The following is a 25241-nucleotide window of genomic DNA, read 5'->3' as shown; positions in this document are numbered from 1 at the left end:
AAAATAAAATAAAAATTGCGTTATAGTTTTATGTATGAATAAAGGTCGTATTTCTGTAGAAGATGACTTAAATTAAATATGATATTTCTTAATTTGAAAAGTGTCGGCTCAAAGGTGTATGTTAAGCTCACCAAATCTATTTTTAATATATTTTAATTCGTAAAAGTAATAAAAAAATAATGTCTATAAAAATAACATATTTTATTAAGTATTATTTTTAAAGAATATTAATAATTAGTATTTCATATAAAAATGTTGGGTCAAATTTAGTACACGGGTCTTACCCAGCCTGGGCTCAACCTGACAAGTTCAGGCTGGTGCCGGCATGGGACGCCGACCGCGGTCCTATCACGGATCATGGGCCGGGCCCGGCCCGATTGCCATTTCTATACCCATCACCACTCCGCAGCGAGCGCCTACTGTTGCATCCTGAGAGGCGGTGACGCGGGTTGAACATCGACGACCGTGGGAGATCTCGGGTATCGGCAAAATAGGGAGAGGGTGAACCCTAATTCGTTTCCCGGCCCTCATCTTCTTCCTCCGTCCTTGAAAGGAGGCGCCGGCCATCAACGACTCAATTTGAGGCGGGGGAGGTGGGCGGAGAGCGAGTTCAGTATCGAACCACAGCGCCTGAGAGACTGAAATCATCTTCAGAATCTATTAAAAGAGTCGAAGGACGAAGCTGCAAAGCAGCTAGGGGATAGTACAAAGGAAAGAAGAGGCGAAAATAAAAAAAAGGGTATTTGCCGATAAGGGAAGATGGTGAAGGTTCGGATGAACACGGCCGATGTGGCCGGTGAGGTGAAGTGCCTACGCAAGCTCATCGGGATGCGTTGCGCCAACGTCTACGATATCTCTCCTAAGGTAGAGGACATAACCCAATGAACTGTTTTTGCCAGTATCTCCACTACATTGTTTGCACATATTGCGATTTGCTATCGATCCTGCACCTGTTCGTCTCTTTGATTCGGATACGATCTCTCTTCTTCCTTGATCCTTCTTTGTTTTTTTAAAAATTTGAATATTTATACCGTTTCAATTTGACGGTAAACTACATTCGGTTTTCAATAGCCTGCATCTACTGTTACTGAAATTTTTAAGGAAAGAAATGAATCTTCAGCTTATGCTTTGTACTCCTCAAAATATTTCCCTTCGTAGTTACGATTGTCATGTTACTTGACTGTAACTTGTCATGCTACTTGACTGTAACTGAATGACACATATTGTCAGGCAGTCCGTCAAAAGAAAGTTCTGTTATAATTTTTTGTTGGTAATTGCTAGGCATAAGTGTACTGTGAGTACTTGTATTAAGTTCAGATTTGGTTCTCTTTGTATGTCTTGTTTGGTTTGTTATTCTGTGTTCCAGTTGGCTTTCAGGCACGATTCTTGAAGTTCCATTACAATCAATACTATATCTGTAGAGAGGAGAGTTACTGGTGGGGGAATTAAAGTCTGAAAAGAGTTTGAGAGCTCATTTCATTGTATCGCCAAAAAAATTACACAAAATTCCTTGAAATGTTGTAGGTTGTACTTATAAGCTCAACAGACTTGCATACATGAACTGACAACTTGAAATTGAACATAGCATCTTTACTTTGTAATTGTGATCTTCAAGGACTGTAATTCTTATAAATCTCAAGTATTTTTCTGCTTGAGATCTGCAGTAAAACTTGGCACAAAGGTTTCGCTATCTAGCATTCTTATCATGCATTTTGTTGCAGAGCTGTCTGTCTGTTATATTGCTAAGGTTCTACTTTTCTTCAGTGGATGTGATTAAAACTTTATTTATCTGTTCTCTTTCTTCATGTAATGCGAATGAATCTTCATTTGTAGACTTATCTCTTCAAGCTGATGAATAGCAGTGGAATAACTGAGTCAGGGGAGAGTGAAAAAGTTTTATTGTTGATGGAAAGTGGCGTAAGGCTGCATACTACTCAATATGTCCGGTGAGGCTATTTATTTTTCATTCTACGGTTGCTTGCTTAATCTTTGCAGTTTTTTCATGAATTTCTTTTGGCATTTATAGGGACAAAAATATAACTCCATCTGGGTTTACTCTAAAATTACGGAGACACATACGGACAAGAAGACTTGAAGATGTTCGACAACTTGGATATGATCGTGTAATTATTTCTTATAGTTCACTTTGACATATAAGCAATTATGTGTTTACCTTATTTTAACATATACCCTATCATAGGTCTTCTGTAAGGTGTTTAACATTAATTGATTGCTGGATGGAACTTTGACACCCCCATTATTGTTTTATTTGCAGATTGTTCTTTTTCAGTTTGGATTAGGAAATAACGCTCACTTTGTTATTCTGGAGCTGTATGCCCAAGGAAATATTCTTCTCACGGATTCTGAATTTACTGTATTGACACTTCTCCGTTCACACAGGTACTGGATGCTACTGCATTTCAAGAAATGCAACTTTGGAAAAATTCGCTAATGTTGCAGCACATTTTTTTTTAAAAAAATTATGCTAGTTTTGGTTTTCTTTATAGTTACTTCCATCAAAATATTTAGATGATTGACTTTGCCCGTGTTTGTACTTTTATGCTAGTACTTGGTTTCTTTGTAGTCATTTCCATTAAAATATTTATCTGATCGAATGTCTTAACCATATTGATTATTTACAATTCTACATCACCACATAAGTGAATCAAGATAAGAGGGCTTGTAATATGCCTTGAGGAATGAAACAGATTCTACTACATTAGTATGTGGTTGACATGGTAAATCTCAACGGTATGCAGCAAATGTGTCATGACTAAGGTTTAAATCTAGTGCAATGTCAAAATTTTGATCTTCTGTTGGAATGGTATAATTTTGATGTGGTGTTATGTTGACGTAGGAGTATACAACAACATCCACTAAGATTTATCCCAATAAGTGGGGTTGACTATATGAATCCTCGTATGCCATTGGACTCAATACCCTTACTATATTCTCATTTATATTTTAATAAATTTTATATTGGTTTATTGTTACTAACCAAGCCTTCTTTCGTCTCTTTCATCCTCTATTAATGTGATTATTTATCATGGTCTCACATTGGATGTCTAAGTACGTATCTATACCATTTTAAATATGTGTTTTAGGATTTTTCCTCAATAAACACAACCTCAATTTTCTCTCTAATGTTCTTGCATCCACCTTAACATCCTCATCTCCGCAACACTCATCTTTTGCTTGTGTGCTTACTTTATAGTCCAACATTCAACTCTATGTAATATAACAAGTCTAATCGTCATTTTGTAAAATTTTCCTTTAAGCTTTAGAGGTACCTAGAGCCTTTAAGATGAATTGATATAAATTTTATTATAAAAGCATTTCTAGTTCTCATGCAATCTTTAGAGTTTCAGAATCCTTCATAAAGTTCTGAGCACACCAATTTTAAGTTTGTCATGCATCCTTTTGATTTTTTAGAACTTTGTGCTCGTTTTCCAACTTTGTGCTCATTTTCCGGATAATATTTTATATAACTCTTTCGCAAGCTAGATGGCTCTCCAACAGATTATCTTTACAGTCACTTGTTCTGTTGATCTATCTTATCTTTTTGACTGGCAGAACTAATTTATATTTCTTTTGAGGTGCCATGTGACAGTATTTGAATTACAAAAGAACTGGTTAATATATACTTTATTTCAAAATGCTAATTATGTCATATCGCAGAGATGATGATAAGGGGTTGGCAATAATGTCACGCCATCGGTACCCAATCGAAGCTTGTCGTGTATTTGAAAGAACTAATCTAATGAAATTGAAATCTGCACTTGCTTGTTCTGATCCGGCTAATGAAAGCAATACCTCTGAGGCTATTGAGGACATACATGACAGATCTGAAGATGGTGGTGATGGTAAAAGCAAGACCATGCCTCCCTCAACTCAGGAAACCAATAGGAAAAAACAGCCAAACAAAACTTCATTAAAGTCCATCCTTGGTGAGGCACTGAGCTATGGGCCTGCACTATCTGAGCATATAATATTGGATGCTGGTCTTCTTCCTAATATGAAAGTTGGGGAAAATATCAATGTCAAAATTAGTGATGAAAATTTTGAGATTTTGGCTCAAGCTGTCACAAGGTTTGAGGACTGGCTTGAGGATGTTATATCTGGTCCTACCATTCCAGAGGGATACATTTTGATGCAGAGTAAAGGTCCTGGGAAGAAGGAGCATGTAGTTACACCAGAACTTAAAGTGGACAAGGTAAAACAAGATTGCATAGGGAAAACATATGCTTTTCTTCATTGCAAAGATGTTCATCAATAGGTGTACCCATTAAGCTTTATGATCTTTTGTTCAATAATCTAATCCATGATTAAGATAATCAGTTTATGTAATGACTAGTGGACTATTGATACATTTGTTTGTTTCTGCACTAATTTTGTTTTTCTTTGAAGCTGAATGTATATGTTTTTTGTGTGTACAGATCTATGATGAATTTTGTCCTCTTTTATTGAACCAATTTAAATCAAGGGAATGCATAAAGTTTGATGTATTTGACTATGCCCTAGATGAGTTCTACAGTAAAATTGAAAGTCAACGCTCTGAACAACAGCGGAAAGCAAAAGAAGAATCAGCTATGCAAAAGCTTGATAAGATTCGCTTGGATCAGGTTCTAAGTACCTAAATTCTTTTAGAATGAATTTGCATTTCTGAAAGTTGTGTCATTGCATTCTTGTATGATTATCAATATAACACTTTCAAGAGAACTTATGACAGAAACATGCACAGATCTGATGGAGCAATGTTTTCCAGCACCCATAGAAAATCATACACGAAAGGATAGGATTAATCTTGCTTGTTGAGGAAAACTATGCACCTTTTGTATTGTAATTTGTTGCCAGCATGTATTTGCACATTCCCAAAAGTCTTGGCTGCTTCTGCTAATAGGAGAGTGAGCTTAAATTTAGAATCAGAAGTCACTCATTGCTTTTGTTGTTTTCTACTGCCTTTTGTTCTTGTCAGTACTTGCAATGTATGTACTTATTAAGATAGTGCATGGTAGTTGTGATGCAGCGACTTCACATATTTTATGATTTTCTGTCCTGGTTTTTAATCTGGTCAACTTGCCACTCTGTACATGTCATCTGGTTTCAACAAACTAGACAGATTATTCTATTTTTTCTTGCAAATATCTGCAAAACATTATTCTATTTTTTCTTGCAAATATCTGCAAAACATTATTCTATTTTTTCTTGCAAATATCTGCAAAACATTATTAAAAACCATACATTTTTTTGGTAGTTACTTTTTCAGTTTGTTATTTAAATGCAGGAAAACCGTGTTCATGCTCTAAAGAAGGAAGTTGACTACTCAATCAGAATGGCTGAATTGATTGAGTATAACTTGGAAGATGTGGATGCAGCAATATTGGCTGTTCGTGTTGCACTTGCAAATGGGATGAGCTGGGAGGACCTTGCTCGTATGGTGAAAGAAGAGAGAAAATCAGGAAATCCTGTAGCTGGTTTAATTGACAAGCTTTATCTTGATAGAAATTGTATTACTTTGCTATTAAGTAACAACCTCGATGAAATGGATGATGATGAGAAAACTGCCCCGGTTGAGAAGGTATTAGTGGAAGAACAAGATCAATGCACTTTTTGCATATGAAAAATTCCTACTATAACTTCAAAGTATCATCCTGTTCTCCTGGTTATGTGTGGCATTAATTATTTTCTATGCTCACCAGTATGATTGTTTGCTAAATATTTTAGCTGTTGAACAATTAGCATGGCTATATGTCTTTTATGTTTAATCTCGAAGGTTTATGTACATTTAATTATTTTGATATTTTGGTGATGCATCTATATGCATGTGCAGTGTCTTAGTCAAGGAAGAACTAACTGTTAAGCAACTAACACGTGTCCTGGTGGCTGACAGTTTGAAGTAAACTTTGATGGAACAAGAATCAAGCATATAGCAACATAATAAAACATCAAAGACATTGTTTGCATAAATCTCATTCCTGTTTTTGGTTTTTGGTGGCTGTCTGGACTGAAAATATTTTCACAGATTGAGGTGGTGTCAGTCTGAGTATCTTATGCTTGTGTAAAGTATGTATTCATTTAATGTCTTTTCTGATCGTAATATTCATCCTAATTAGTTTGAGTTACAAAAGATTTGATGGGCTCTGAGAATGCAAGACATATAGATCACTGGTTTTTAGCCTTATAGGTGGCTACGTAGTAGCTTGTTTTCCATGCTCAGGCCCTAGCATTGTAGTTGATTCAGTCCAATGCCAACCAAACAATAGATTAGGGTTCTGTGTGTTTCTCTTGAGTGGTTAGTTATTTCAAACAATATCAAATATGAGTAATGAGATAAAGTTGACTTTGGACCATTTTCACTAATATGTCATGGATATGTTCTTCCCAATATTTGGCTAATTGGGAAATACTTGTGTATATTTTATAGAAAATACTTTGCAGATGTATTTTATTTGATCATGATTATTGGACAATATTTGATTTTCAGAATTGGTATTTCAGATTAGTGCTTTCTGATGATTTTTCCAATAAAGCATCCATGGAAAGGAAATTGGAGAAAAAATATATATGGAAATATGATTCTATCAATTGAAAGGAGAAATAGCTCCACAAGTGGATTTGTGAGGGCTAAAGTTTAGCACACAATGAAGACTTTGGAAATTGGAACTACTTTGCCATGACATATATTAGTAATCGTGTATATTACAAATCAATAGTCTTTTCTTTCTTGTTTGCTTTCATGCAATATTTCTTTTGGTCTTTTGCTTAGGCTCTTTGTGGTCAGAGATATATTGGACTAGCATTGTGAAAATTTTGTTGATGGCATTTTTTCCAGGTTGAGGTTGATTTGGCTCTTTCTGCACATGCCAATGCTCGTCGCTGGTATGAATTGAAGAAACGACAGGAAAATAAGCAGGACAAAACTATTAAAGCACACGAGAAGGCTTTCAAAGCTGCTGAGAAGAAAACTAAACTTCAACTTGCTCAGGTATATATATTCTAAGTCCTATAGCTGATCTTGTATGCATGCCTACATGGGATGAACTTTCACAGATTCGTGTCAGAGCTTTTGTTCTTTTCTATATGCTTTCATGTTTTGTTTAATTGGTTCACAGATCGAATCTTATAGTTGTGATACCTCAAATAAATTTAGGGGTTAACTTGTGATAGAAATTGGAATTTACATGCTTAGGATGCTAAAAACTGATCAGCATGACTTATCTGTGAGACTGTGAATTGTAGCTGTCTCTTGCTAATTTCTTCTTTATGAAACTTTTAGCAAGAAAATTCTACAGCTATTATTTACATTGAGCAACTTGCTGGACAGTACTTCTACAATCTCATTTGACATTTAGTGAATTATCAATGTTTAGGAAGTTGATTGGTCGTATGCCTTCTTTGGGATATCTCCATTATCCATAGGAATACTTGTATACAAGGGTTTAGATGATGATTTCAGGTGGTAGGTGGTCGGGTCACTGCATAGCACCTAAGCAGTTGGCATTGAAATGGTATTAAATAAAAAATATTAATCTAATAAAGTGTATGAATTAATCAAAGCAAGATTAACAATTACAAATTAAGAAGTAGATAATTGATAATAAACACATAGCAACATTATACAAAATGTCATTTTTCACATTGCAATGAAGCAAATATATGGAACAATAAATATGTAAGAATATATATCATGTAATGGCACATTTCAAGAAAGGCATATAACAATATAACATATCGGTCGACTTTATAATTAGTCTCAATATACAATATCAAAATATTGATAACTACGATAATGTTATAATCAAGTAAGTTCATTATATACAAATTCTCATTAAATTCCTTTTTATCACTCTCTTTCTTTTCTTATAATCAAGTGTGGTTGGTATATTCTGTAATTAGGGTTTATTATTTTATTTGAGCTATTTGCTGAAAATAAACCATTTTTGTGTAATGAACCTTCTGAGATCGCTTAAGCAATCTGCCTAGACCAGCCAAGAGGTCTAGGTGGCTTGCCGGGTTCACTTTTTAAAAAAAACCGCATAATGGAGACCGCTTAATTACTAGGTGTCCTAGTTAGTCGCCCAGTCAGTTGCCTAGTTCATAATATAAGGATTTTTTTTTTTTTTAATTTCTCCTTTCTTGTATCTGTTTTTTTTATTGCTTTATGGGTGTGTGATCATATAATGTGATCAATTCTTGTACAAGAAGACTAAGATTATAAATACGGGGCAAGGTAATGACTCTATTACTGAATATCTCAATTCTATGAAGAGATTATGGATGGAGATGGATCAATATAAGAATCCAAAAAAGAAAGATACTCAAACACTTGTGGAAGGAGATCGTGTGTGATTTTCTTGCAGGACATAACCCAATCTTCGATCAAGTTTGTGTTCAAAGCTTTAAAAAAGAAGAGGTGCCTTCTCTTAATGAGGTGTTCCCCATAGTTCTAGCTGAAGAAAGTTGAAGGGCATATCTACAATTAAGTTTGCAGAGACATTACAAGCAATCTAGATGACTGATATTCATTCATCAATTTAATGTGGAGTGTTGGAAATGCTGGAAGGGCATATCTACAATTAAGTTTGCAGAGACGTTACAAACAATCTGAGATGACTGATATTCATTCATCAATTTAATGTGGAGTGTTGGAAATGCTAGAATATTTCCAGCTTATCCAACACTGTAGCATGCCATACTATATCTCTTGAATATTCTTTGGAATATCTCTATCAAGAATAGAATTCTTGTATGTAGGATATCTTTATTACTTCTCTCACTATTGCTCTCTATTTATTTATTTTTGTATCGTATCCTTAGGTATTCATTCCCTTATTTTGTGGGCATATGTCCATATAATGTGGATCTACCCTTTTACATGAAGAATTAAAAAGAAGGCAAACTTCTTCCATGCTCCTATGCCCCTTTTAGTATTATGTTATGATTTTCTCTTCACGATGACATGGCACTTTGTTGTCTGTAAAATTGCTTTCTATAATTTCAGACCATTGTTAAATAATACTAACACAAGCCTTGAAAACTATAAAATAGCTGGGTTATCCTTAATTGCCAAAGATTGATTGAGACAATCCTTGCTAATGTCTTATGACATGTAAGTTCAAAATTACTTTTCTCGTGGTGGACTGCAATTTTGATTTCTTCTTTTAAGTAGGCCTCTGTAATTTAATTGGTTTCTCTTGTTGGTGTATTTGCAGGAGAAGACTGTTGCTGCCATCTCTCACATGCGCAAAGTTCATTGGTTTGAGAAATTTAACTGGTTTATTAGCAGTGAAAATTATTTGGTGATAAGTGGTCGTGATGCACAACAAAATGAGATGATAGTCAAGCGATATATGTCTAAGGGAGACCTGTAAGTAAAGTCGTTCTGTACTTCTTCTGGCTTGTAGTCAACATTGATAAAAGAGTTTATGTTATATTTGGTTATGCATCCATCAGGCAATTCTTTTATTAAGATTTTGGCTCTTACTGGAATATCTCTTCTTGTTCCTGTGCTATAAATATTCAAGATGGAAAAAGTTGTTTTGGCTTCTGGTTTCAGAAGAAGTGAATGTAAAGCCATGCTATGTTGAATTATCCTTTTTTGTTATTTTAAAAGAAAATCACAAGTATCTTAAATAGTCTTGCATTTTGTATCCCTTGCTATTGTGCAATTTTTCTTTCCCCTCTTTATTGGAAACATCCAAAACAAGAAACTTTCTAGATGGAAAAATTAGACTAATCAACATTAGAGTTTTATTATATATTTCAAGAATTAGGGAATGCCCTTGTGCAACATTTGGTAGAAGGTATGCTATGTGCTTCTCTGCCACATTATCAACAAATAATAGTTTATCTTAATTATATTATTTATGTTATCGTAATTGAAACTAGTTTTAATATTGATTTGGCCCATCATGAACCAAAGCATTAGAATATATTTATTTTCTGATTGGTTTATTTTTATTTAGATTGATTGAAATAAAGTGTTTTGTACACCAAGTTTATAAGAGTTGGACTAAGTTGAAAAAGTTGGCTATGCATTCAATCGATCAAGCAAGTATTAATCTCAAAATGTTAGCCGTCATTCTCTTTTCTCCTTTGTACCCAGAGATTGTTAATCTCTTCTCTCTAAGAATACTAACCTGTGCTTACTCATGGTTTGAATTCTGTATGCACCTAATAAGGTGCCACATTCTGGATAGTGTTTTATCTGATTAATTTTCCATGCCTTTTTGTGGTTTGTTAATAAAATTATCCAGACTACAGCATCTAGAACCTATAAGGTGAAATTTGAGTATAGATATTCTGAAAGTTACATCTGTTTATATTTGATTTATGTTCCCAATCTCTTGCATCTTTCCAGAAAATTTTTATATATTTTTTGAGGCAATTCTTAACATGATCTCACAATATAGGTATGTGCATGCTGATTTGCACGGAGCTTCTAGTACTGTAATCAAGAATCACAAACTGGATAATCCAATACCACCTCTGACATTAAATCAAGCAGGATGTTTTACTGTGAGTTGAGGCTTACCTAAGACCAGTAATCCCCTTTTTTCCCTTTCTTGTGATTAGGTTCTTAGTAGTTAGTTCAACATTTTTTGTTGTAATGTTGGAGATATGATGCTTTAGGAGCTTTCCTTCTACAAAGGTTCTAAGACATATTCCACAGGTTTGCCATAGCCAAGCATGGGACTCAAAAATTGTCACAAGTGCCTGGTGGGTTTATCCACATCAAGTAAGTAAGACGGCTCCCTCTGGAGAGTATCTCACTGTAGGTAGTTTTATGATTCGTGGTAGGAAAAATTTCCTTCCCCCTCACCCTCTTGTTATGGGTTTTGGCATTATGTTTCGTTTGGATGAGAGCTCCTTGGCACCACACTTGAATGAGAGGAGAGTTAGAGGAGAAGATGAGGGTCTTCTTGAGATGGAAGTGGAATCACACAAGGAGCAGGATAATTCTGACTCTGATGAGCAGGATATTGATGTAGAAGATACAAGTAAGGAAACAGAAAATCACTTCAATCCAATTAGGCATCAGCCTAATGAGGATACAGATACCGTCACTGGATTTGATTCTGTCATTGTTACTTTAACCACTGAGGCTACATCTTCAAATCCACCTGAAATTTTTTCTCAAGGTGAAACTGGAGAAGGAAACTTCCATGCTGGAAGGCCATCAGATATAGATGACGTAATTGACTCTTCTGGTTCTTCACAACTTGACCTTCTTATCGACAAGGCACTTGGCCTCAGGCTCGCTAAGCTTTCAAGTAATAATGCTGTATCTGATACACATGGATCGACGACAGTTGAGTCTCAGACAAATGAAATGAAAACAAGTATAGGTAGGGAGAAGCCTTACATATCTAAAGCAGAAAGAAGAAAACTCAAGAAAGGCCAGAAGAACACTTCTGATGCAACAAAGGGCTCGGATGAAAATGAGAATGATACAAGTCCTGCCAATTCACAACTAGATGACAATCAGAAGGTGAGGCCAGTTAATCCAAAGATTACTCGTGGGCAGAAGGGGAAACTTAAGAAGATCAAGGAAAAATATGCAGAACAGGATGAGGAAGAAAGGAGAATCCGCATGGCTTTGCTTGCAGTAAGTTAAATGTACATTTTCTTAGTTTTAGAGATTCTTGTCACATTTTTTATTATTTTTTATTTATCATAACCTGTAATCTTGATGGTTCAGTCTTCTGGAAAAGCACCACAAAAGGAAAAGGAGCCAGAAAAACTTGTTAGTTTTGCTGGCAAGTTAAATAAATCTTTGACTGGTAATCTACATTTTTTTATCAACAAAATCTATAATGATATGCAACTTTCCATGTTTTAACTACAGCAATAGTGCTTTTGTGCACTTATATGTGCTTGGCAATTTTCCATTCATTTATGCCAGATGATTAATTGTTGTTTAATATATTTTAACAATATATTGCTGTCTGTGAGCCAAAATTATATTTGTTTTTACCAAGGGAATTAGTTCCATTGCTTCACTATTTATGATAGTAGCCAATGTATTATCCTCGCATAATACTTATCAAGATTGATGAGGTGTTACTTATAGGATAAAAGCTGTTAGGTTATAATGTAAAGGGAGTTCAAGAGTCTTTATATACTCTTTGTGTTCACTTAAGCTAAAAGGAAAATTTAGTATGTTTCTAAATCAAGCACATTCTATGCTTAGAGTGCTGACTAGCTGAGAAAGAATACATTAAAGAATTAGTGCTAAAGAAAAAAAGCTAAGACTAAATTTGTGGGCAACAGATGTAAACAAGAGAAAGTAGGTTAAGATGCATAAACATGTTCAATTGAGGTTGAGTTAATAAAGATTAATATTGTAAGGAAAGGTAAATAAAATTTAGCATAGTAGAATTAAAAGATGATCTTTGCTTTATTTAAGATATTGTAGGGGTAGCAATTTAGTTTAATGGATCACAAACACGTCATATTTCATTGACCTATGATCTATTTATTTTTAACCCAAAGTTGATCCATTTAATAAACAAGTTAATTTATAACCCAAACACGACTTGTATGATAAATGTTTTCATTCGACCTAATCCTTTTGACTGAATTTATATTAATTATAATATAATAAAGTATAAATGAATTGATATAAATTTATATTATTTTAAAAGAACAAGATATTTGAGTTTAAATTCACAAATTATGTAAATTAACAAATGGGTCATGGGTCAACTTATGAAATCGCTCGTGTATTTGTGGTCATATCTGTATTGACCCATTTGTGAATCGGTCTATTGAACTCAAATCCAAATCTGTAAATTTGTGAGTTGGGTTTTGTCATGTGAAACACAGCTCAATTGTGGGAAAATATTCATGTCTCTGGTCACAAATAATTGTAATTATTGTTTGTTATGTGTTGTTGTATTGACTTTATGTTTCTTTGTCACTTTAGTTCCAATGCAACTTTGAATTCTAGATAACAATAAGGCTAAGCTTGTTTTTCTTTATTGCATTTGATATGCAATCCATTTTCACCTAGTACTATTATTTGCTTTTGCTTGTGGTATATCATTTTGTCAAAAACTTTATTTTGACAATAAAATGTAACAGTATAATTGTCATTCGGATGTTCTGTGAACTTTGAAATATTTGTTCAAGTTAGGAAAAGAATAGTGTTATGTACTATTTTATAGTTCAACAGAAGATTCCTGTTGATTGTATGGACATTGACATAAGGTCTGGTTTAGAATTGAAAACTTGCTTGGCATAATCAGTTGATGTGAGTAGTAATTGAAATATTGGCTGTTGACTGTGGTTGTATAGTGTAGTACCATAACATGCACCCATTCATTTCTGTCTCCTTAAAAATTTTTGAAATATAAGTTGTCCTCTCTTTTTCCTCCCCTTTAAGGAAATGGTCAGATGAAAACTATTTTCAATCCTTTTCCCAGGAGTTTTTTTACCTTTTTTTCCCTATCTATTTTCTTTGTTGGAAACGTGCCTTAATGAGCTGTGCAAATCAATTTGCATTAATTTTTAAGTTTCAACCTCCTGTATGACTGAACACTGAACAGTTCGAAGGCATGCAAGAGTATATAATATCCTTGCCTATTTAAAGGTACTTGACTAACTTTTGACCAACCTTTGTTGCTATACAGATGAGAACAACTTATCCAAAATATGCTTCAAATGCAAGAAGGCCGGTCACCTTTCTAAGGACTGTCAGGAACATAATGTGGAACCTAAGCAGACAAATGGCAATGTCTCTGGAGACTCTGTAAATGCACCAAATAAAGGCAATGGTGAGATCGATATGGCTGCAACTGAGGATGATGACATGCATGAGATAGGTGAAGAAGAGAGAGAAAAATTGAATGACTTAGATTATTTTACGGGCAATCCACTTCTGAGTGATATTTTGCTTTATGCTGTACCTGTCTGTGGACCTTACAATGCCCTGCAAACATACAAATATCGGGTCAAAATAACCCCAGGAACTGCTAAAAAAGGAAAAGGTACTTTCTTGGTCTTATTTTCATAGCATGATGGGAGAGTGACTCTCACTTGGGATTTCAGACGCATCTTGATAGCAATTTTTTTAGTAATTCATCCACAGGCAGTAGCTAATTATACTTCTATCTTCTCAATACATTGTGCATTGCAAATTTCCGTATTCTAAATCTGTGAGCTTGTGCAGTTCACAGCAGGTTCTGATACCTGTATTATTTCCTCGTGCAACTTTATATATGAACAATCAGCTTCTAATTTTATACACACACATCAACAATGTATGATTGTTTAAAAACATTCCTACTAGAAGATGCACGCAACCTATTTTTGTTTCCATTAAGACAGTCACATAAAGCAAAGTATGTCTATCGAGTTGGGACATTGCAGGAACAAAAAGCCAATATGGTGGATGTTTGTCTCAATGTTTGAAGAATGACTTGTGATCCACATTTAGGACATTGAAACTTGAGAATAAAAAAAGCCCTCTATGGTTAAGGATACATATTTATCAAAGAAATATTATTACATGACTCGATTCTGTGAGCTGGAAACTTAATCCAGTTCACTTTAGTAGCTATTCAATTGTATGAATAGGAGTTAGATGGTGAATAGTGTATGAATGGATGGTAAAATAATGTAGGTATGAGGGTGTCCAAGTTGGATTACTCAAGTTGAAGGCAATTATGACGAAAAGCATCTAATTGTAATTTGGGCTGGATAGCTGCAGATTTGTTTTGACACCCTGTCTTCTGTCGAAAGATTTTTTTTATTAGATTTGCATAATTATCAATTTTTGTAATTTTCCATAGCAACTATCTATTAGTTCATGTGTTTTTACTTTGTGATATGTGTTCTATCCCGTGATAAGGTAATATGGTACTTCAGCCTTTTACCCTTTAGATATGGACAAATTCCCTATTAGTAGCTGGTGGCTTTGTTCATTTCCTTTGGAGGTTTTGCCCTTATGGTGAACTGTTTATATTTCAATTTTTTTTTCAGCCGTTACTTCTTCTCATTGAAGGAAGAACCCATGTTCCTAACAGTATTTCAAATTATATATTTTTTTTCAGCTGCCAAAAATGCAATGAATTTGTTTAGTCATATGCCAGAGGTGACAAGCCGGGAGAAGGAACTCATGAAAGCATGTACAGATCCAGAATTGGTTGCAGCAATCATAAGCAATGTGAAGATTACAGCGCCAGGTTTGACTCAGCTAAAGCAGAGACTGAAGAAGGGTAAAAGATCTGGCAAGGATAATTAGCAATTAGCAGAGTTGGAAATTTTGCCAGTGAAAATGCTTGTTAGGTGCAGCCTTCTCTCATACTAAAATGTGTAGATTCTGATAGATATGGAATTCCTCAGGTTTCTCATCGCAGGTAAATTGCAAATCCTGATTCCCTTTCTGAAATTAAAGAGAGCAAAATAACTCAGAACAAAAAGAAGGAAAATATGAAAACAACGAAGAGTTCTCAGCAAGGATGGTTTTGTGACTTGTCATTACCGATGTCGTCAAATATTGTTTGGTGTGTATAATTATAATTTAAGGGATTTTGACCCTTCAGCTGAAATGGATTCATACCCAAGATTCCTTGTCGAGCCTTTGTGTTGAAAAAGGATGTTTAGAAGCTCACTAGATTGTTTATCAACCTGATTAGAGGACATCAATATGCCAACACCAAAGCTTCAAAACAGTCAAAATATAGAATATCTGAGAACGTGTATCTTAGTTAACCCACCTAAAGAGAAAAGGAACCGGGCAATTTAATGAAATGTGCCTTTGATTTTCATTTTCTTGCTCAAGTACTTTAGTTTTTTCTTTTTGAAAGAAAAAATAAAATGTGTTCTACATTTTTCTTTCAGTTATAGCTTTCCAATTTGGAATTTTTGCGTCGTATGTTTTACAAATTTATGCTTATTAGTTGATCTCATAATCAAATTATTTGTGCCAAAGTAGTTCAGACACTTACGGTGTGGTTGATCTTAAAATCTTTTAACTAGAAACGAATTTAACATAAGATTTTAAGTTAAATGTTGTAGCTTGATTTCAAATTCAGCTTGTTGATCAATTTATTTAAATATGCTTGATTTTAAAATCAATGTGACTGGAGCCAATGTTGACTCGGATATGAATGTTTAGGTGAAAATGAACTCTAGTAAAAGATTTCAAATAAATTTTCTCATCAAAAGTTGTTTCCAAAATTAGCCTGAAATTAATTTTGAAGTCAATGTCAAACTTAATTAACTAGAACTAATTAAAATGTTTCATATGATCATAAGAACTTTGCTCTTCTTGCATACTAATGTCTTTAGCAAAGAAAATATGGTAACAATTAGAGAAAACTAAAGTATTAATTGAAGGTGTCAATTAACTCATTTATTTAAGTATTAAAATCTCGGAACTGAAATCATTTTTTTTATCTAGAGTAAATTTTGTTTTACCCCTTGATTTTTATTAGTTTTTTAACAACTTATTTCATTAATTATTTCCATTTTACCCAAAATGTCCTAGCTCTATATCTTTGTCATTTATACTAATCGAGGAGTAAATCAATAATACTTATGAAAGTGTTAGGGAGGGAGAGAGAGTATAAAATGATAATAGTAGAATTACATAGACATTTTGACAATATATATTTAACTAGGGGTGCTCCTCATCATTCATTGTCGGGCACGATTTAGTTGCTTTAGATGAGATTCGCTCCTTTTTCAGATGAACAATGATAATTAATTAATTAATTAAGCTAATTAAATTATGCTTATTGAGTGCTGGCCACGTAGTAAAGAGTAAAGTGAAGGAAGAGTAAAAGGAGAGGCATGGTCTAGCTTCTTGTACGAGGAATACTTATTACAGTTGAATTCCTAAATACATGGAGCCTGTCTCCCACATTTTTAAATAAGCACAGTTTGAAATTGAGTTAGATCTTCAAAGAAATTATTTCGCGAAATAAATTGTGTAATTAATTTCTTGCTTTCTTTTTATTTAAATCTTTTTTCACGACGATGATTAACAAAATAAAAAAACAACATCATTTGTCATTTCGAGCATAATAGAGGACACTGTAGCGTTGACTCAATTTTCACAAACTTGGATGGTCTTTTCGGCACGATCGCATAATTGGCGTCCATGTCGGGCGGAGGCTGCACAGCGGTCAACAGTGCTAGCACATGCACCTGGCAGTGATTAGTCAGGTCAACTTTAGCTATTTTTATTTATTTATTAAAAATTTTATGGAGCCTAATTAAATTTGAAATTATTCATGAACATTTTTATGAATATTATTCATTCGAAAAGAACACAATTATATTTTTTTAAAATAAAATTATTCATAAATATTTTTTTTATAGTTTTATTCGACTAATCCACGTGTCCGGGTTGTCTATATACTGCCCCTGAACCTAATTGAGCTTGAGCTGCCTCTGAGCTTTTTGCCTCTTTGTGCTTTGCTATCCATGCCACAGCTGACATCAAATTCAATTTACATACGAATTTTAAAATAAATCAATGTATAGATTTTTTTAAAGTATTTTTTATTTTGAAATGTATGTAAATGTTGAAATTTAATTATTATATTAGAGTATGTATTATAAAGTAACTACTAATATATATTGAACTTTTATTATAGTAATATAATTAATTTTACAAATGTTTAATGAAGAGAACCATATTTATAAAATGGATCTAAAAAATTAGGACATAATTTGGTGTCTTTATTTGTGTGTGTCTTTTCTTTCACTTTCTACCAATTTGGCCCCTCGAGATATTTTGGTTGAATTCCAGTGCTTTCATCTCTGATTAAAGTTTAATTTTCATGTAAAAAAATTATGAAAATAAACCACAATTGATGGTGTGCACTACTACCAATATTTCTCATGATGGGATTTCATAATCATAAGTGGGATCTTAGCACAGGAAACTTCAATTATGAAAAGTAGTCAAAAATCAATTTCTATCCTTCAATTAACGTCAAAAGCTAGAGTTCTAAGAACTTTGATTTGGCCACTGGCCCAATAAATGGTAATCATAAAGTGTTTTGTTATTGTGCTATCTTGCATAGGTTAGAATGAACTTTTACGATTAAAAGTTTAATTAGGCATCATGATGGTCAGCACAATTTTACTTAAACAATAAGATCATGGTGCTAATTTTTCAAAAATTGACTTTTCATGATCTAAGAAGAGACATTATGATGAAGCATTACAACCTAGCTAGTGAGATCGATGTTGACGTAGTGCGCTATATATATATATATATATATATTAGTAAATAATTTTTCATTTCTTTTACAGAGAAGATGTTTAATTAATCCTTTTCAAAAATAAAACTATACTACTATTCATATAGAAATAAAATACATATTCTAGGTACTTATTTTCGAGGAAGACATGAACAATCTAATTAAGAATGGTACAATGCTGAACACCAAATGAGAATGCTGACGACAAACGAATAATACAAGCATTATGATTCCGAAAATACCTACTTTCACTAATTAGTTTGGATGCCTTTGAGGTTGATACATTCCAAAACCATCTAATATTTAATCTCATCAAACAAGAATCATTGAATTATGGCAATGGTGGGATCCTTGTGAGTGAACATGGAAGCTGTACCAAATTTTCCAGCATAGATTTTGGCCAGTAGCTAAAAAAAATGATAGGAAACACATCCCAAACCTAAAGATTCTTAGGGGAGAGTGAGCACAAATCAAAATCCAGCTTCTCCAAATTTAGGCAAGTTCACCTTCACCAATTAATTAAGGTTGGAGATATTGATGCAGTCAGATTTCATTGTGTAGTTTCCATTTTGAGCTTTATAATTCAACCTATATATCTGATGGGTCAGGCTCAATCAGTGCTTCAACTTGTTCTCTCTGTTTCGTCCAAGCGATTTAACGATCTAAGATCGATAAACGTAAATGGTGTATAGTTCATATAATCACTTTAAGTTCAATGCACAACAAGCAGCAAATTCCTCACCATAAAGAAAAAAAAAGGAAAGAGTGAAAGTAGATAGAGAATCCTAATTGCACCTTAGTTATGTACCATGATGGTGGTGCAAATTGAAGCCTCAAGAACGTCTATCAACAAGTTTGCATTCCAGGCGATATATGGACAAAGTTTTTTAATGTAAACAATGAGAAATAATTTCATGTACATATCATACTTATGATCCCTGCCAATAGGAGTGTATTCAATCATCTCTAATAATGTTTGCTATACTTGTGAATGTCTACACATTGAGAAAGCATTATAAACAATAATATTTAATGATTGTTTGTTTATTGCTTGTGTGAGGTTGATGTCCTTAATAAAGTTTCTATTTCTTTTTCCCTTAATCACCTTATGGAGTCACACTGTAAAAATAAAAAGTGATTCATAGTAATCCTTTTGTCAGATATGACGACGAAAAATATATGAATTATGTACGATAATATATTATTGGCACTGACTCATTTATGTACTGGCATATAAATTGGGCATCATGACACAAGCACCAGAAGAAGATTGAAAGAATGGCACATGAAAAGAAGCAATTTTCCTTTTTATTTTTTCTGATCAAACACTTTATTTTTTTCTGCAGAAGAAAAGAAGAAGATTGAAAGAATGGCACATGAAAAGAAGCAATTTTCCTTTTTATTTTTTCTGATCAAGCACTTTCTTTTTTAATTTCTGAGTGAAAGGTAGGTAGGTGAATCGACTGAGCAAGGCAACTGTGCATGATTGCCAACCTTATTCCCCCAAAAGCTGAAAGGAATCTCCCTAAATCACCACAGACAGGGACCATCATCTATAAAGTGAAGAAGTTGAGGAGTTCAATGAAAATTAACTTGAACCGTAGCAATGCTTAAAATTAAAATAGTGCTCCTTTTTATTAGAATCGGATGTTCTTTTTTATTTATTATCAAAACAACTTTTATCCTGTCTCAGTCCATTGTTATTTTCGAAAATAATCTTGTTCCATGTTGTTGTATCAACTATAATAACTATTATAATATAAAAGTTTTAATTTTGATCAATACTAATAATACTATTTTGTAATATGAATATTCAACTTTAGTTAATACTGATCAACGTTATATTATAATGAATATGAATCTTAACTGTTATAACATAAATTATTCATTTTTAATCAATATTATATTATAAGAATTATAACTAACTGTGATGATCAAAATTAAAGGTATTTTTGAAAATAAAATGGTTCGAGATGGAATGGGCAGTATTTTAATCATAAATGCAAAAGAGGCACCTTTTTGATTAAGTTTTGCAATGAGATCAACAGTAGGAGGTTCTTGGTCGTCACTTCCTCCAGCCAGCTTATCAAGAACTGTCAATCCATAAAATAATTAAGACAGCCCCCCTTCATGTGATCACTCTTTGACCAGCCATTTGCACTCGTCTTCTTTTCCAAACATAAAAAATTTGTATGATATATATCATACCTCCACTCCAACTCACATATACACAACAGTCGTTCGGTCGTTCCCTGATTCTCTGTAAGTGATCAACACCTTTCATTGATTTGTATTCTTTATCAGCCGTTGTCTTGCTTGGAGCCTTTAGGCACTGATGGTGATGTGTAGCGGTTGTCACAGTGACCAAATTGCTCTTCATCATTTACATGTTTCTTTCTGAAGGCTTTAATGCCTATATATTTAGCACACTCCTTAAGCATTCTCAGTGTCCTTCTTCATCCACTTCAACCTGTGAATGAACTGATGCAAGAAAAGCCAAGGCTTCTCTCCGACGATCCTCATCAGCATCTGCTCTTGTTCTGGAGATCGAGAGTTGTGTCTTCAACCGAACTTCTGAGAGCACTAGTATTGATTTCCATTAGAGCGTTCTTCCTCGAACACATGACATTGTAGCTTCAATTGCTTATATTCTGTTTCAATCATGTAGTTTCAGTTTTGCATCCAGTCAACCGGAATCCACATATGTATTTTTTAATGTGGCTTTTGCCATTGTTCTTTTAGCGCTTTCCTTCTTCTCATTTGATCAAAAGTTACTTTTGAGAGTATATTTTGCTAAAATGAGCACGAGCATGGAGGAAACGTTCGAGCCTTTTCGTGGAATCAAGAATGATCTTCAAGGGCGATTGATGTGCTACAGGCAAGATTGGACCAGTGGTTTCAGTGCAGGCATCAGGTATCATCGATCGTTGCTTCAGAAATTTATCTGAATTATTACGATTGCGGATGGACTTGTACTCGAACAATGCTTCCTTTTTATGCTTCAATACTAATGTTTCAGGATTCTGGCTCCGACTACATATATATTCTTCGCCTCAGCAATCCCAGTTATTTCATTTGGAGAACAATTGGAGAGAAACACTAGTGAGTGAAATCAAAATTTTCAAATCTAGCAGTAGCAGATGCACTGAAAATTGAAGTATAAATCAAATAAAATTCCTATACGGTTTTGGCAGATGGGGTTATAACAGCAGTTCAGACTTTGGCATCAACTGCCCTCTGTGGCATCATTCACTCTATAATAGGAGGACAGCCTTTGCTGATTCTTGGAGTGGCAGAACCCACTGTGCTTATGTACACTTTCATGTTCAACTTTGCAAAACAAAGGGCTGATTTAGGCCAGAACATGTTCCTAGCATGGACTGGATGGTAAGCTAATTATGAAGATAATCCCTCCTTTATATGAATGATAGATCAGGAAGAAACTGTGAAATTTCTTTTCCCTGCAGCTTGTTTAGTTTTTTGGTTTTTGAATTACAGGGTATGTGTCTGGACCTCGTTGTTGCTATTCCTATTAGCCATTCTAGGAGCATGTTCCATAATCAACCGATTTACTCGATTAGCCGGCGAGCTTTTCGGTCTACTGATTGCAATGCTCTTTATGCAACAGGCCATCAAAGTGAGAACATATATATTACTGACTTCTGTAATTCCCTTTCTTTTTAATAATACAGATAGAAGTTGATATTTGCAAATGACAAGATGGTTTAAGTAGTTTAGATAATTGAATATGTCGGGCCAATCCACAGTCAATGTCTGAGTTTATATTAGAAGAATTATGTCCATGCTTAAAGTGTGCAAGCATCATTATATTCGACGACGATGGTCTAAAATATATATAATACTTTTGGTTGTCACAGGGGCTTGTTGATGAGTTCAGAGTGCCAAAAAGAGACAACCGAAATGCACTAGAATTTGCACCATCTTGGAGGTTTGCCAACGGCATGTTTGCACTAGTTCTGTCATTTGGGCTTCTGCTCACTGCGTTAAGAAGCAGGAAGGCACGATCATGGCGCTACGGGGCTGGTGTGCTCGAGTTAAATGTTTTTTGTTCCCTCTTCGTGGAGAATATGTCTTCTTGTTTCACTTTGTTTCAGGCTGGCTACGAGGTCTCATCGCCGACTATGGAGTGCCACTTATGGTACTCGCATGGACTGGAGTTTCTTACATCCCTTCTAATGGTGTGCCAGAGGGAATTCCTAGACGACTCTTCAGCCCAAATCCCTGGTCACCTGGAGCCTATGAAAACTGGACTGTGTTAAAGGTGCGTTCTTCTGTGTTCCTCTTTCCCTGTTCATACTAGCTCTTTAATCTATTTCAGCAAAAGAAGAATCTTAAGACTTAGTGCTGACAGGATATGTTGAATGTGCCCTTGCTCTACATTCTTGGAGCTTTCATACCAGCCACAATGATTGCAGTGTTGTATTATTTTGATCATAGTGTGGCCTCTCAACTCGCACAACAGAAGGAGTTCAATCTCAGAAAGCCGCCATCATTCCATTATGATTTACTTATTTTGGGATTCTTGGTACTCATCACTCTCCTTGTTCATTGATTATATTCTGGACCTTAATCTGCCTCTTCTTTGGTTAAATGTTCTCACATGGCCTTGACTCCTGAATCTTTTACTTGGTTTTGCTGAGCCAGACCTTGTTATGTGGTCTTATTGGAATTCCACCTTCAAATGGTGTCATCCCACAATCTCCAATGCACACCAAAAGTTTGGCCACCCTCAAACACCAAGTAATTAAACTCCAAATTGTGAATGATTAATTGCTTCAATTCTCTCCGTAGCATTATTTGATATTTTTCATGGAAATTTTCTCATAGTTGCTTCGCAATCGACTGGTAGCCACTGCACGCCAAAGCATGAAAAAAAATTCAAGCTTGACTCAACTGTATGGAAATATGCAAGACGCTTACAGACAGATGCAGACGCCATTAATCTACCAAGAACCATCAGCACGAGTATGTGAATTAATTAATCCACGCTGCTGTCGTCCTGAATTCCTTGTGGACTGAAGATCGATGAGCCTTACTTACATCATGCATGCAGGGACTGAAAGAGCTGAAGGATTCTACAATTCAGCTGGCTTCAAGCTTGGGGAGCATGGATGCACCGGTTGACGATTCGCTATTCGACATCGATAAAGAAATCGATGATCTCCTGCCAGTCGAGGTGAAAGAGCAGCGTCTGAGCAACTTGCTGCAGGCCATGATGGTTGCAGCTTGTGTGGCAGCTATGCCCTTCATCAAGAAGATCCCCACATCTGTTTTATGGGGATACTTTGCTTTCATGGCCATAGAAAGCCTACCTGGGAACCAGTTCTGGGAAAGGATTCTCCTTCTGTTCACTGCACCAAGCAGAAGATACAAGTAAGGATCGATACTGATGATCATCGGTATATATATACTTCTCCCTTGATGGTGCGATTTTAGCCTTAATCGTGAGCTTTGGTCCTACAGAGTGCTCGAGGACTGTCACGCGAGCTTCGTCGAAACAGTGCCTTTCAAGGCAATCACTACTTTCACCCTCTTCCAATCCATGTACTTGCTTGTGTGCTTTGGGATAACGTGGATTCCTATAGCTGGAGTCCTGTTTCCTCCCATGATCATGCTTCTGGTGCCTGTTAGACAGTACATTCTCCCGAAGCTCTTCAAAGGAGCACATCTCACCGATTTAGATGCAGCAGAATATGAAGAACTACCAGCCATCACCTTCAACCTGCAAACGGTACTACTACCACCGCATCTCACTTTCGACATTTTCACACCTCTGATGTTTTGATTCTATCAGGAGGTTGATTTGGGAGCAAGGTACTCCTCTGCCGAGAGTAGAGAGGTCCTCGACGAGATGGTCACCAGAAGCCGAGGCGAGATTAAGCGTATGAACAGCCCCAAAGTGACTAGTTCAGGAACTACACCAGTAACCGACATGAGGAGCTTCAGCAGTCCTAGGTTATCAGCAACAGAGAAGGCCTACAGCCCCCGTGTTCGTGAGCTTAGGCCAGAGCGTAGTCCTCGATTGAGTGTCGAAAGGCAATTCAGTCCGAGGATGGCAGAAAATAGATCATCCAAGTTAGGAGAAGGTTCCAAGTAGACATGGATTCACAAATCCATTCTGCTACAAGGATGGCATGCATCTTCCTAAATGCGTTTCTTACCATGTAATTCTAGCTTGCGAGTGCTCAAGATATGCTTCCATTTACTACCTTTCGTGAATCAAATATGTGAAATAGTAGTCAATTTAAGGCCTCTTCGTATAGAGGAACTTGTGTAATTCCTGAGTTTAGCAAATAATTAAATAACTCGAAGGTTTGCAAACTCTGTTGCTTCAGTACTACATTAGCTGGGATATTTAATTAAATTGTGCAAAAAAGTGTACGTAATGGTATCTGACAAGGCATATTTTGAACTAAATTTGTCCTTGATTCACTGATTCATGGGCACTGCTTTCACTATCAATCAACCTCATAAAATGACCCCTAGATCCAAAGGTGATCAAAGACAATTTGTTTCAATATCGAACCAACAGCAATTCTCCGAGAAAGAATAGATTTGAATAGCTGTAATTGATTAATTATCTATCTCCAAGAGCTGTTTATGTGCAGCTCTTCTGATCTCATCGCCAATGCTGTTCGTTCATATGCACATCATTCTTCCACAATAATGCCATGCATGTTACGACTTCATTCAGGATTCTTTTCTTCTTTCTTCTCAAACTTCTGATTCTCCTCGTGGATAAAGACATGCATGTAGCTAATTTCTGACCTTACAAGATTTTTCTTTATCCCACAGTCCAAAATTTGAGATGCCGTGGAGTCAGAAGAAATTGGCGGTTCTAGTTCTTCAGGTACATGAAGATAGCAAGTGGGAAATCTTGGGAAATCTCTCCAATCTAAATGATTGTAGTCCTTGTCGATGGAGCCAATGGTTTTGTGTCTCGACGATATCAGTCTGTCGGAGAGAGGTAGTTTTCAACTCGTTGACCTGAACTTAGTG

The 25241-nt window shown here is 35.1% G+C and overlaps 2 protein-coding genes across 2 annotated transcripts; both read left to right on the top strand.

The window, feature by feature from the left end:
- The first annotated feature begins 449 nt into the window (after nucleotides 1-449).
- LOC141820153 (uncharacterized) lies at nucleotides 450-15767 on the top strand. The gene is made up of 14 exons (XM_074707425.1): nucleotides 450-864; nucleotides 1834-1946; nucleotides 2027-2123; nucleotides 2276-2400; nucleotides 3679-4213; nucleotides 4437-4622; nucleotides 5285-5578; nucleotides 6833-6985; nucleotides 9213-9367; nucleotides 10413-10518; nucleotides 10673-11608; nucleotides 11702-11783; nucleotides 13635-13991; nucleotides 15057-15767. The coding sequence occupies exons 1-14, from the start codon at nucleotides 760-762 to the stop codon at nucleotides 15245-15247; spliced, it is 3435 nt and encodes a 1144-aa protein (XP_074563526.1). The 5' UTR covers nucleotides 450-759; the 3' UTR covers nucleotides 15248-15767.
- A 4919-nt stretch (nucleotides 15768-20686) lies between these two features.
- Nucleotides 20687-24466, top strand: LOC141820178 (putative boron transporter 2). Its single transcript, XM_074707452.1, has 12 exons — nucleotides 20687-21135; nucleotides 21241-21323; nucleotides 21416-21608; nucleotides 21720-21858; nucleotides 22100-22265; nucleotides 22337-22503; nucleotides 22594-22767; nucleotides 22887-22982; nucleotides 23070-23207; nucleotides 23296-23615; nucleotides 23706-23973; nucleotides 24037-24466. Exons 1-12 carry the CDS (start codon nucleotides 21020-21022, stop codon nucleotides 24337-24339), a joined length of 2163 nt encoding a protein of 720 aa, XP_074563553.1. The 5' UTR covers nucleotides 20687-21019; the 3' UTR covers nucleotides 24340-24466.
- The last annotated feature ends 775 nt before the right edge of the window (nucleotides 24467-25241 follow it).

Source organism: Curcuma longa, unplaced genomic scaffold (genome assembly GCF_044706935.1).
Source record: "Curcuma longa cultivar G26 ecotype Majalengka, Jawa Barat unplaced genomic scaffold, ITB_CL_G26_1.1 utg2798_np1212_758248_RagTag, whole genome shotgun sequence".
NCBI classification, from domain to species: domain Eukaryota; kingdom Viridiplantae; phylum Streptophyta; class Magnoliopsida; order Zingiberales; family Zingiberaceae; genus Curcuma; species Curcuma longa.
The sequence above is the reverse complement of the archived record's forward strand: the minus strand, read 5'-3'. Positions and strand labels throughout refer to the sequence as shown.